The sequence below is a fragment of the Amblyomma americanum genome, chromosome 4, assembly GCF_052857255.1.
Source record: "Amblyomma americanum isolate KBUSLIRL-KWMA chromosome 4, ASM5285725v1, whole genome shotgun sequence".
NCBI classification, from domain to species: Eukaryota; Metazoa; Arthropoda; class Arachnida; order Ixodida; family Ixodidae; genus Amblyomma; species Amblyomma americanum.
This window is the reverse complement of record NC_135500.1, coordinates 119,458,787-119,471,736: the sequence shown is the minus strand read 5'-3', so window position 1 is coordinate 119,471,736 and position 12,950 is coordinate 119,458,787. Positions and strand designations below refer to the sequence as shown.

The 12,950-nt window shown below is 51.9% G+C and overlaps 1 protein-coding gene across 1 annotated transcript; it reads left to right on the top strand.

The window, feature by feature from the left end:
- Positions 1 to 45: 45 nt before the first annotated feature.
- On the top strand, positions 46 to 11,642 carry LOC144129783 (uncharacterized). The gene is made up of 4 exons (XM_077663855.1): positions 46 to 282; positions 1,635 to 3,257; positions 6,182 to 8,506; positions 11,489 to 11,642. The coding sequence occupies exons 1-4, from the start codon at positions 114 to 116 to the stop codon at positions 11,629 to 11,631; spliced, it is 4,260 nt and encodes a 1,419-aa protein (XP_077519981.1). The 5' UTR covers positions 46 to 113; the 3' UTR covers positions 11,632 to 11,642.
- Positions 11,643 to 12,950: the final 1,308 nt, after the last annotated feature.

Genomic DNA, 12,950 nt, shown 5'->3' with positions numbered 1-12,950 from the left:
ACCTTTTGTGTCGCAGATTCTTCCGAGGCCTGTCCAGTTCGCAGCCGTCGGGACTGCTGACGAGCAAGCTCAGGGAGCAGGCCAAGACGGAGTCTACCACCGAGGACTCGTTCATGAGGGAGATACGGTACCAGATAACGGCCTCTGTGCCGAGGCCCTCCATGCAGGACCGCGCCATGTCTACCGACCTTGTGTTCACCATGGACTCCGCAGTTCAGCCGGACAATGCTGTTCCGGACATGGTCGACAGGTCGCAGCAGATGTCCGATCTGCCTAACCTCGGTGAGGCGGCCAACTGTTCGAGGCGGCAAGTTGATTAGTGAATATCACCTGACAATGCCTGAGTTGTGATTATAGAAAGTGAATACCTGCAGTGCTTTCGCATGCTTTGAGAGTTCAACCGAAGGCCAAAATTACAAACTTTGAGGTTAATTTTGCTCGCACATTCGCTGGCCCTTCAAAGACCACGAATATGGTATCAAAAAAAGCAAAAGTGCCTAAACGTTTTGCCAATTAGTACTTGAGGAGTCCTTATGTAACAATACTAAATTTGCCGTCCTGTAATATATACGTGAACAAGTTTATCTCGACAAACAGCACATAGACGGGACTCAATAGCGACACGGATGGGCTCCTGTACCAAGTTTAAAAGCTGGTAACAAGCTATTAATAAGCTGGTACCGAGTTCATACCCTGGTAACATGTAGGTAACAAGCTGATACCAAAGGCAGCGAGTGACAAGTTGCAATTGTAGCTGTAAAAGCACAAACGAAACAGTTGGTAACAAGCTGGTAGCAAAGGCAGCGAATAACAAGTTGCCGTGGTAGTTGGAAAGGCACAAACCACAGTTTGTAATAAGCTGGTAGCACAGGCAGTGGTTAACTTGCCGTTGCAGTTGGAAAGGCACAAACCAAACAGTTGGTAACAAGCTGGTAACAAAGGCAGCGAGTAACAAGTTTCCGTTGTAGTTGGAAAGGCACAAACCAAACAGTTGGTAACAAGCTGGTAACAAAGGCAGCGAGTAACAAGTTGCCGCTGTAGTTGGAAAGGCGCAAACCAAACAGTTGGTAACAAGCTGGTAGCAAAGGCAGCGAGTAACAAGTTGCCGTTGTCGTTGGAAAGGCACAAACCAAACAGTTAATAACAAGCTGGTAGCAAAGGCAGCGAGTAACAAGTTGTCGTGGTATTTGGAAAGGCACAAACCAAACAATGTCGAGATTTCAGCAAGAGAAAACGACGAAGGCAGCGCAATTCTCTGCCAGAATGTATAAATCTAACTTGCACTTGCGTCGCTTACCGCTCATTTCTTTTATATCAACTCAGCTCACAGAGGTTTATGGGCACACTGGCACCCACAACAAGAGCAAATATTTAACATGCCTTATGTCGGTAAAGATTTCTTCCAACAATATGGTGTTTAAAGGCCTTTCCTATTCAACCCTTTCGAAATTTGCCTGGTCGTCCTCAATCCCATGCTCTTTGCAGCTCTTGCTCAACGTCCAATACCTTAGAGGCTTTTCATCTTAATTTGTGAAAATAAAGCAAAGTCGTTCATGTATTATGTCTCCTACAACATTCGTCCCGTTTCATTTCCAGCGTAGTGTACAGGTGGCGTTTTCATTGTCTCATTGCAGGTATCGTGCCCACGACTATCGTTCCAGCACGCAAGTCAGTTGAGATAATAAGGCAGCAGACTACCGTTCCCGTGCACATGTTAGTCCAGGAAATCGAGTCGAAGCAAAGGGCTGCGAACATTGTCGAAGCGCCTGAGAAAAAGATAGAAGTGAAGACTGTGAAACCTCAGCTCGTTTCACTGAAAGAGACCAAGGAGAAGCCGAAGATTGACACGCGTCCAATACGAGAGACACGAGAACAGAGTGGTACATTTGGAGGGAGACAACTAATTTATCTCAAGCGCATCTTTTCCGATTCGTTACCAAGCACAACCGACCAGGCCGTCACGAAAGACCCACCGCCACCCCTTGTTAAAACTGCGAAGGATGATTTTGAGCAGCCTGCAAAAGCAGATTTCGTGCACGTTGCGACGGACAGTCACAGTGACGAGAAGGGAAAGAGGGGCGCTGGTATCGTCAGGACTACGGTGCCAACGTCGCCTAGGTCTGGCACTACAGTCTTATCCGGCGTCTCAACAACGAGGAGCCCTGCTTTCAGTGACGTCCTTCAGGAACTCCTCCAGCAGCATGCACGAAGGAAAGCTCGGGCGGCATCACGAGATGACGCACTATGCAATGTTCCAGAAAAGACGACGACACCGGGGCCTTGTGGGCACAGTTCGACAGCTGCGGACAGTGTGACCGGTCGTTCTCCTACGGGAACAGGTTCTCCTGTAAAGGGGTCCGTGAAAGAGAGCCCTTTCCATCTCGCAGCGCAGGAGACGAGCAGGAGCTTATCGTCGGCGTTATCCCCACGGTTTTACACCACGACAGTGGAGGAGTCCAACATGCTTTGCCCTGCAGTACAAGGAATAGCGGCATCGAAGAAGAGTGGAAAAGTTACGAATGAGACCCGGAGTGACGAAGGCAAAACATGCATTGGAATACCGGGTGGTTCCACGGCTGGCTCACTTAACATTCCGGCTTCAGCCATCGAACAGCCCGAACCCCGACTTGGGAGGAGTCGTCTGCACCCGCACACAGTCAGAGACGATGGATTTCTGGGTGAGAAGCAGGCGGCTTCAACGCAGCAAGGCAGACTTGGGCGCAGTTCCGATAATCTGAACACCAGTGTGGGGAAGACACCTTCCAAAGTGTACGCATGGGGAGACAGCTTTAGCGTATCCGGTGAAACGCCGTCTGACGAAAGCAGACTAGAAGGCTACGTCCCACCCAACAGTCCAGGAAATAGTGGGACAGGACAGGCCATCTCGCTGAGGCAAGAACTGGAGGCAGCTAACGCAGCAGCCGACATAAACTTGGAGCAAACGTTTCGGTACCCCAGGATTGCGAACAACTGGAGCCTCACGTCTCCAGAGGCCGTGCTTGGAAGCATGGATGTTGAATCAAGCGAAACGTCCCTGGGAGGTCTTCGGGCCACCTTCAAGGACTCTGTCGATGTGACCTCTCGTATGCTGGTGCCCCGTGACGAGGCTACCTGCGTGGTTCCTGCACTCAAGGACAAGAAAGACCAAGGAAGCAAGCGAAAGAAACGAGTTAATTTTCAAGAGAAGCCCTTCGCTGATGTTCTTGCCGAAATTGAAGACGATTGCCCGATGCCATATGAGGCAGACTTAGCCGAAGGTAAGCCACTGACCATAGCCAGTTAACCACTGATGCGAAATTATGCTGATTGTTTTATTATCAGGTGGGTTGCGACGCACGAACGGCAGTATACAGGATATTCCGTTTTGTATAAAACATTTTGTCTCTCTACAAATGATACTGTGAATTAGCTCCAAATGAGGATCAACACTCACGAAGTCTGCGTCTTCGGCTAGTAAAGACTTTGTAACGGGTTGACACCTGCTGATAATGCGGCCAACCAGATCCGCCTATGTTGAGTCACTGGGGCGCTAACCAATCATGACAGCCATCTTAGACTGCCTCTAAGGTCGCCGGCCAGTCACGAACTAATGTACCGTGTGAAGAGGTGGGAACTCTGTGAATTCGAAAAGTAGTTATGGCAACAAGGTCAGGAACCTTTAGCGCCAGCTGGCACTGCGCGAGAAGGGTATTAAATACTTGCGTTAAAAAATTACAGCGACACCTGGGTTTCACGGCTTAGTAGTAGTAGAACTTGTGTTAATAGAATTAGTAGTAGTAGTAGTAGTAGTAGTAGCAGTAGTAACAGTAGTAGTTGTAGTAGTAGTAGTAGTAGTAGTAGTAGTAGCAGTAGTAGCAGTATTAATAGAAGTAGCATATAGTGCTAGTTGTGGCAGTATGTAGTAGTAGTTAGTTAAAGAGTGGAGGAATTCCCGACTGAAGAGCAGCTGCCAAGGGAAACACCCTGCAAAGTGGGAGGGGGATATAGGGAGAGCAGAATAGTATGTAACCAGAAGATGGGTGCAGTGCAACGAGGTGGCGGAGGGGTAGCGTCGGATGAGAGTATGGAGAGAGTCGGCGAATCCATAACCGAAGTGTGGCTAGAGGATGGTTGCCACGAGAAAGGTTACCGTGGAAGGAGTGTATGATGAGAGCAGAAGAATGTGTAACCGGGAGGTGGCTGCCTCGAGAACCAGCCAGAGGCTGCTTGCCGTGAAGGATGACTCTGTAGCGAAGACGTAACCGGAAGTGGGTTACCGTGGCAGGAGGCGGAAGAGGGTAGCCGTGTAATGAGGATATGGCGAGAGGGGTCGAATGCGCAATGGGCATTTGCCCGTAACCACTTTCTTTTACGGTAACCACCTGAAATGGAGGGTGGGAGGGGAGGCGAGGGAGGGTTTAAAAGCTTTGCATTGGCCTTGAACGGGCTCAGCAGCACGCTTTTACGTTTTGATTCCGCGTTTCTTTTCCGGCGTTCAGCGGAAGACATCTGTTTTCTTCTCTTTGTTCTTCTGTAATTTGAGACGTCCCTTGTTCGAATCGCCCCAACGATGACGCAAATCACACAGAGGGGGACCGCACTATTCCACTGCGAGGACCGAACGTGCGCACTCGTCGGAGGCGGAAAGGGAACGACTGACGTGGCCTTGAAGTGCTTGTATATGTATAGGCATGCAGTGACGTCAGCGGATCTGACGTCATAAAACTTTCTGGAACGCGGGTTTTTTTCCACGACGCCATTACCCGTTTCATGATGTCATCGGGAGATGTCCAGGTGTTATGTCGACGTCCGTGGCTGTTGTGACGTCCAGATGTTATGTCGACGTCCGTGACTATCAGCGTCTAAGTGTAATTTTCATGTTTAATTAATTAACTAATTACAGCTCATCAACCAAATTTTTGCCACAGCAAGATCTCATCAAGCGCTTTGTAACTCAAACTTTTGCACATTTATCTCCACAGAGCGACGTAATCGTGCGGACAAGTTTTGCGGACACGAAACACAGGGCTTAGCCTAATAATGCTGTCGCATTAATAGTAAAGATGAGAACCTTCCCAGAAGGGCTGCTCAGTCCGCGAACCCTCTGGCCTTACCCTCCAGCCTAGTCCGGTCAGTCAGCTTGCGCTGTTCACCAGCTCGTGGGGCTAGAAGGGCGGTCTCTCAGGAGGTTGGAGTGGGTATGTGAATGGGTACACAGACCGTATGTGGGCATGCCCAAATGTAGTGAGAGTGTGTGTGGGGGGAGGGGGAGGGAGGTTGACTCCGTAGGTGGTACAGTACGAAGGGAAGGGTGGGGTGAAACAAGTGAGTGAACTGAGGAGATGGGAACGAGTTTGAAGTTATCGCCAATGTATGCTCTGTGGAGTGGGAAGGAGGGTATATCATGCGGCTTTGCCTACAGTTCTGTGAGAGGCTCGTTTCGGACGTGTGCGTATATTTGTGGGTTGGGGAGCCGATCCACCGGCGCTGTGACGCTAAGTTTGCGGCCAAGCGCATGAATGCGTTCATTTCCGCGGATGCGCTCGTGGCCAGGAACCTATGTAATGCTTTGTTGCTGTGGTGCTGGTAGCATAGACAGTATGTGGGCTGAAGATGAAGTAACTGCGCCTTTAGTGAAAGTCCGTATGCTCCTTGGGAGTCTGTGCAGATGGCCGTGTGGCCTGTGAGCAGGGTGCAGATCTGTGCTATAGACATAGATAACGCCAAGAATTCTTCCTCTGCGGTGTTCGTGGTTCTGAGGTTAGCTGCTCCTCGGGTAGTGCCTGTGTTCAGGAAAGCGGCTGAGTGGATGCCTGGGAATTGAGGATGCGATGGTGCGTCGGTATATAGGATGTCCTGCCTTCTGTGAGCTCTGTGAGATGGGATACACGGGCTTCCTGCGACCTTTGCAGTTAAAGTGAAACAGCGTAATTTTAATGTAGACCATGCCGATATTTAGAATTATACCAGTGTAACTGTTATAGCAGTGCACTAACGATTGAGGCACCTTAGAGGAGCGTATTTTTAGGAACTAATTATATTGGCTCAAGCGCTTGCATCTACACACATATTAACAAAAAGCTATTCGTCTGTGAGAACTAAAAAAAGCGCAGATATTTCTCACTTTCGGCGATTGTTTCTGCGTGCTGTGAACCTGTGTATCACGGATTCTCTATTTTGTTCTAAAATACATTCTTTCCAGACGACAAAAAAGAAATTGTGAACAATGATAGCGTAGCCGAAGAAGCTTCGGGAAGCAGCAAAAGCGAAAATGAGCAAGACATCTACCACGCTTTCAATGAATATCGCGGAGGCGACGCTGGCAATACCGATAGCAGAAAGGTTGAAGACGACGAAGAAGAGAACGAAGAAAACAGAGGGGGGCCACCAACTGCTATTGCGCAAGGCGAGACAGGTCGAAACGCCAGCATTCAAACCATGAAACAAGTCAAGGCGCAAGCCCAATACGTGGAACCAGGCCGAAGTCTGGTCGAACTGTGCGCCCCCAAGGAATTGGCATCACTTACAACGGAGCTGTCGTTGCCACATTCGCCGGCAGCGAGTTCAAAGAACACCATCGTGAGCCAGCCATTCTGCCGTTCAGACGAAGGGCCACTGCTTCCGTCAGCGTCGACCACACTGTCTTTCCTGTCGTCCGACTCGAACGTCAGCATTGAGCACCGTGTGACAGACTTGACGTGCTTGCAAGCGCTCGCAGATCTGGCCGTTCCGTTTCAAGAGACGGGAGACGGAAAATCGCGAACAGGGGCGCCGAATCTTCCGGACACGCCGAAGCCCGAGTCTCATGCACTGCAGGAGCTTCACCACAGCCAGCGAGAGCCACAGCCGCAGCTGCAGCACCAGGAGGGCGAGCAGCAAATGCAACAGTGGAACGAGCAGCCGATGTCACCCCGAGCGACCTCGGCTGAGGAGAGGTCTGCGCGTTCTTCTCGGCGCTTGCGCATGTTGCAGCAGGCAAAGCGACAGGACAGCAAGGAAGATCGAAGCTCGCGGCTGCCGAAACGGCCCAACACCGGCGAACGTCAGCGTGTGGGCCGCTTCGCAGCCAAGGAACGCCGATGGGGCGACGACATCCTCCGAGTCATCATGATGGGCAACAAGCACTACCTCCACGAGCGATCGACTACGTCGCCCCGTCCGCTTCCGGCCGCGATCGCCGCCGTGCCGCCGCTAGACGAGACGCAGTACGTCGCGCAGCAGATCGACCGAACGCCCGCCGCCACCCAGGACTCAGTCCACACCAGCCCATCTCCAGAGCTGGGCCCAGCCACGGACGTGGTTCGCACAGTGGCGGTGCCCGTGGAAAGGGCGATTGTACCGGCGCTCTCCCGCGACTCGTCTGCTCGCGGCTGCAAACAAGCGTCGCCTGGCTCGAGCGATGCCCGTCAGGAGAAGCGGATGTCCTCTTCGCCGTCGGATCGAGTGCCGCAGCGATCATCGTCGAGGGCTTCGTCGAGGCCTCACGCTGCGGTGACGTCGCAAGACTCTCTAACCGCCAGACACCACGCCACCTGGGGCCCCAGCGGTGAGCACCGTAAGATGGAAACGATCGCCGAGGCGGTCTGCGAAATCGAGCTGCAAGACCCGCAGGCCGTTGCGGAGGCTGTGGAGCCCAAGGTCTCGGCTTTGGTGACTGGCGACGTGCTAAGCGGTGACACGCTCGAGCTTGTCAAGAGTCCGATCCAGGTAGCCGTGGTAGAGGACAGCACGGATCGCTTCGCTCCCAGCATAACTTCCGAGCTGGGAGCCGAGAGTCAGCTGACGCCCACCTGGCCTCAGTGGGATGCTCGCGAGCGAGACCTCCTGGCGTCCGTTAAGATGCTCTCGGCGGCCGTTGGCACGCCGGAGTCGTTCTCGAAGACCATCGAGCTGCCTTCTCCGGAGGGCCTGCTCATGTCGGAGACCTCGACAGTGACGAGCCGCGCGGACGCCGTGGGGCCAAGCTCGATCGGCTGCAGCGTTGTTCTGGAGCCAAGCGCGAGCGCCCTGTCGCACACCCGGACCGGAAGCCCAAAGAGCGTGCGGAGCAGGCGGCCCTCTATACTCGAGGGCCCCTGCTTCGAATCCATATACAATTCCATCTTGCAGTCCGGGTCCTCGCCGGGGCTTTCTCTGAGCATCCCGAAGATCGGTTCGCGAGATTTCGCTGGCCTCTTTGGAATCCGAGGGAGGCCCAGCGGACCGACATCCGAGTGCTTGGCGGGCACGTCCCAGACAGAGGACTCCACGGACGGCGTGGCGGCGGCTGAAGCAGCTAGGGCGTCGGGGTCTTCGAACCTCACAGCGCCGCTGCCCAGTGGAGGCGGCTCTCGTGAAGTCCTCGCGCCGCACGCCACAGAGACCACCACTGTGGCCCACTGCGAGGAGCGCGAAGACCCGAATAGGCGAACGCCTCCTCTGATGGGCGAGGCGCCCTCCAGATACGACCGTGGGAGCAGCGACAGCCACCAGCCGAGCTCAGGCCCCATGCTGCAAGGCGAGGCCATGGCCGGTGATGTCCAATATGGTGAGCGGATCTTTTTCTTTTTAATGCGATTGCATTAGGAGGGCCATGAAAGCGGAAAGCGTCTGGCGTCCGCGTCTGTGTGAGGCTTCCATTTGCCAATGTGGCAGGTGGCGCATTAGGAGATTTCCCTCTCTCCCCTTTCCACCTGTCAATGAACCAGTTGAGTTTCCCCCTACAGGTGGTGATGAGAGGAAACACCTTGTTGATGAGGAAATCGGGGGTTTCTTGATGGCCCGGTGGTCCTAACTCGCAAACATTCACGTTACTCGAAGAAAGGAGAAGGTTAAGTATTTATTTACAACATAAATAAAACAAGAAGAAACAAAGCTAGGAGAAAACTATTTACATGACTAAACCATTGATCAGACGAATTCAGCGCTCGTTCAACCCAGAGCGCTTGTTTTTATACCCTCTGTCTCCGCCCTTAGCGGGGACAGGGGACAGCCACCAATCAGATTACAAGTGACTCACCTCACCAATCAGTGGTTAGGGAAAGGAAAACAAGGTTTCAGCCAAGTAATTACAGAGTGGGGAAGGAGTACTGATTAAACATTTGGGAAAGGAGAGCTAGGTTGCAATCAAATACACAAACAGCCTAAACGCGACCACCCTCTCCCACGGCACAGCCGTTACCACTTTCTTAGCATTGTCATTTGTTTTCTGTTTCGCACACGCGACAAACATATGCCGACGAGACGATCACTAAAGTGGTTTACAGAACATTGAAAGAGAAGAAGACAGTCGTTACGGGAATAAAGGGTTTCATGGTCACTCAGCTCCTACTCAGCCGTATCTCGTGCATTTCTGAAGCCTCGGCAACCCCTTGATAACTCACACATGTCGACAGCTGTACATGGTTAGGCTTCTTAAGACGGGTTATGCCCGTGACGGCGCGGAGGAGGTAAGGACGTCCGCCGCGAGCAGGGGAGGCCGGGACGGGCGGGTCCCTTTGTTGGCGACTTCCGAGCGGCCTTCCTTGTAAACACGCCTAACCAGTTTACGGAAAGGTCAGCGAACCCCACAGGGCGTCTCTCCACCCCCCCCCCCCCCCTCTTTTCCAGTTATAGGGGAGTGGAGGAAGACACCAGATTCGCAAAAAAGAAAATTACTAAAAATAAATTTACTCAGATAAAAGCAGGCCTACTTGAGAAATACACAACCTCCAGAACAACTCTCTGTACAAAAATTAGGCTTGTGGTAGCTAGTCCTTCTCGGCATTGCTCGGGAAGAGCAACCTGGGTCTCACAAGTCCACCGGTTACCCCCCCCCCCCCCTACATCCCCTACCCCCCCCCCCCCTGGTCCCCAAGAGTGATGCCCTAAGGGCCAACATACGTCGGGACCAGTATCCCCCTCCCCCCCTTCATATCAACAACCACCACCAAGTTCACTGGTAGCAGTGTTTTTAAACAGCCACCTGCGAGTGCAGTGACGCATTGCTTAACCGCTACGCCACTGCGCTGCTACTGTCAGGCCTGCGTGCAATTTATACAAGCTCCCGAAGAACTATCTGTGCAAAACTTGATGGTCGATTTGCGTAGTTAGGCCAAATGCTAATTAGGTGCGCTAGCATTTGGGTTTTCACTTTGGTTCCGTTGTTCAGATCGTGTTTACGGGGGTGGTTGTTGGGATGGCGATAATTGGTTAATGTCCATATATTCCTAACTGGTCATTCTCTACATTCATAGATCCTTGGGAGTCTTCCCAGCACTCCTGTCACAGTGGTGCAGCGGTCAGGCGATGCGCCACTGTCCTTCTGTGGTAGGTGCTGCCATCGGGGTGACTTGGGTTGCGGTCCAGGTTGCTATTTGTGAGCAGCGTCTCGTGACTGAACTGCCTCCTGGCACGATGGGCAGGCTCCTGATTGCTCACTAGCGCGCTGAAAATGAAGCTTACAGTACCTATTCCCCCCGCCAAGGTGGCTCAGTGGTTAGGGCGCTCGACTACTGATCCGGAGTTCCCGGGTTCGAACCCGACCGCGGTGGCTGCTTTTTTATGGAGGAAAAGCGCTAAGACGCCCGTGTGCTGTGTGATGTCAGTGCACGTTAAAGATCCCCAGGTGGTCGAAATTATTCCGGAGCCCTCAACTAAGGCACCTCTTCCTTTCTTCTTTCACTCCCTCTTTTATCCCTTCCCTTACGGCGCGGAACAGGTGTCCAACGTTATATGAGACAGATGCTGCGCCATTTCCTTTCCCCAAAAACCAGTTAATATTATTATTAGTACCTATTTGCTCTACGCATTGCCAGAAGCAAGTCACAATCAGAATAGAATCGAAATTGGAATAGAATAAGAAATGGAATGACAATTAAAGAAGAATGCTATCGCATTTTCTCCCCATCAATCAAATTGATCCAGCGAGAGCTGTTTACATGAACCTCTCTATGCTGGTGCCCCGCTGAAGCCAGCTGAAGCCAGAAAGAGGTTTGCTCTCTGTAAGGCCCCTTGGCCCATCTTCACAGGCGCAGCCAGGGCTGCGATGACGCGGCCGTGGCCACACCTGATCCTTCGAGCACCCACTTGGGTGACATGGGCAACACAGCGCGCAGTTTAATGGTCGCCCGTCTTGTCTATTGCGCGTTCTCGTCCTTGTTTACTTGCGGCGTTGTATTCCTTTAGTTATGTCTCTTAACCAACTAGCTCAAACCAAAGTCTTGATGAAGCAGTTTAATGACTCTCCCAGAGTAACGCGCTAAGCTGCTAAGTTTCGCACTAATGTATTTTTTTTTTGTTCTCGAGGCGTTTGGGGCGATTGAGGTGAACACATGGAGTAATGGTGTGGACTCTGGAAAGATATATCCGGTTCCTCTGCATTCTACACTGCAGCAAACATATTAAAGACATAAATTTGGAGGCGCTATCTGCCCGAGTGCCTTGTAAAGATTGAGTCCAAGTTTGCACAATAGCAGCTACCTGTCGACGTGCCTTTAGACTGGAATTGCTGTGATATTGCACCCTCTTTGATCCACGCATGCGCATGCAGAGGCCGGCAGCGATGAGGACGAGCGCTCCTCGTTCGTCTCGTTCGAGGAGTCGGCGTCCGAGACGTGCCTGCTTCCGGACGCCGCCAGCAAGGAGTGGACGGCCTCGTCGACTGCCTCCAGCAGCCGTGGGGACCTGGGCTGAGACTGGGCGCGGTGGGAAAAAGGCAAGCACCGCCGACGTAGTGCGGCGCGAAAGTATTAAGGCGAGAGCCTTTATAGACTCAGGACTCGTGTTCGCAGAAAAGTGTCCCGCTATAGCTGTCAGTCAGACGTGGTTGAGGTGTCCACCGGGATTTCGTGATCTGAGGAAAAACGCCAAGGCGCCCGTGTGCTGTGCGATGTCAGCGCACGTTAAAGATCCCCACGTGGTCGACATTATTCCGGAGCCCTCCACTACAGCACCTCTTTCTTCCTTTCTTCTTTCACTCCCTCCTTTATCCCTTCCCTTATGGCGCGGTTCAGGTGTCCAACGATATATGAGACAGATACTGCGCCATTTCCTTTCCCCAAAAACCGCGTCATTTCCTCAAAAACCTTGCCTTTACTCAAAACACATGCTTTCGCATTCCTCCACGTAGGCAGACAAGTGTCATCACAGTTAAATAGTAATTAGTTAGTTATTAATTAGTCAGGATTAATTAGTTTATTGTCAAATGGAAATTTTTAAGTTGTTAATAGGTAATTGGTAAATTTGTAAATTGGTGATTAATTAGTACTACTAGTTGCTGTAGCACGTCGCAACTGGGAACTCGGTATACGGTAATGCATTGCGCATGCGCAAGGTTCCAGCAGACTAATGCACCTGTGCATGCTTCAGCCTGCTGCGGATGCGTGTGGCGTCATTGAGTGGCGCCACCATCGTTCGAGAGGAGCGCTTCCCAGGCAATCTTGCCAGACGCCTTCTGAACGCCGATCCGGAATGATGCCGCCTAAACGATCTCCTGTGTCTCCAGCACCCGAGCGTGCGCGCGGTAATGATCAGCGAAAGTGTCGTGAAGCGAACAATTGTGTAGTCTTTAATCAACATCTTCACCGCACATCAGCGACACAAGCAGAAACACCGCGCTAAAGGCTTTCACCCTATGGCACTTTAGGTCAACAAAGTGCCTCCCCCCCCCCCCCCCTGAATTTTTTGCCTTGTGGTATATATCTCTCTCCGCTCAACGTGGTGGCGCACTGACTACGACTTTCTCGTTTTGAGTGGTTTTGATCCTGGCTGCATTTAGATTGAGGTCAAATTCCAAGGCTAAACAGCAAAGAATACGCACCGAACGTTACTTTGTTCAAACGGGGTTAAAGATGCCCCGGCATTCAGTTAACTTCCACTTTCGTCGTTACGTTTGCGCTGGAGACAAGAATGAACATTCACCAATAGTTCAACACGCGTTGGAGGAGGAGAAAATTGAGGAATCCAAGAACGCAGTAAATGTCACACCCTGGACCAACACCAAAGCGACACAC

Bases quoted from the DNA above. Each gene is read 5' to 3' on its own strand.
- LOC144129783 (XM_077663855.1), top strand. From the start codon at position 114: ATGAGGGAGATACGGTACCAGATAACGGCCTCTGTGCCGAGGCCCTCC. The intron at 283-1,634 runs GTGAGGCGGCCA...GTCTCATTGCAG, and splicing joins GTCCGATCTGCCTAACCTCG to GTATCGTGCCCACGACTATC. The intron at 8,507-11,488 runs GTGAGCGGATCT...ATGCGCATGCAG, and splicing joins GGCCGGTGATGTCCAATATG to AGGCCGGCAGCGATGAGGAC.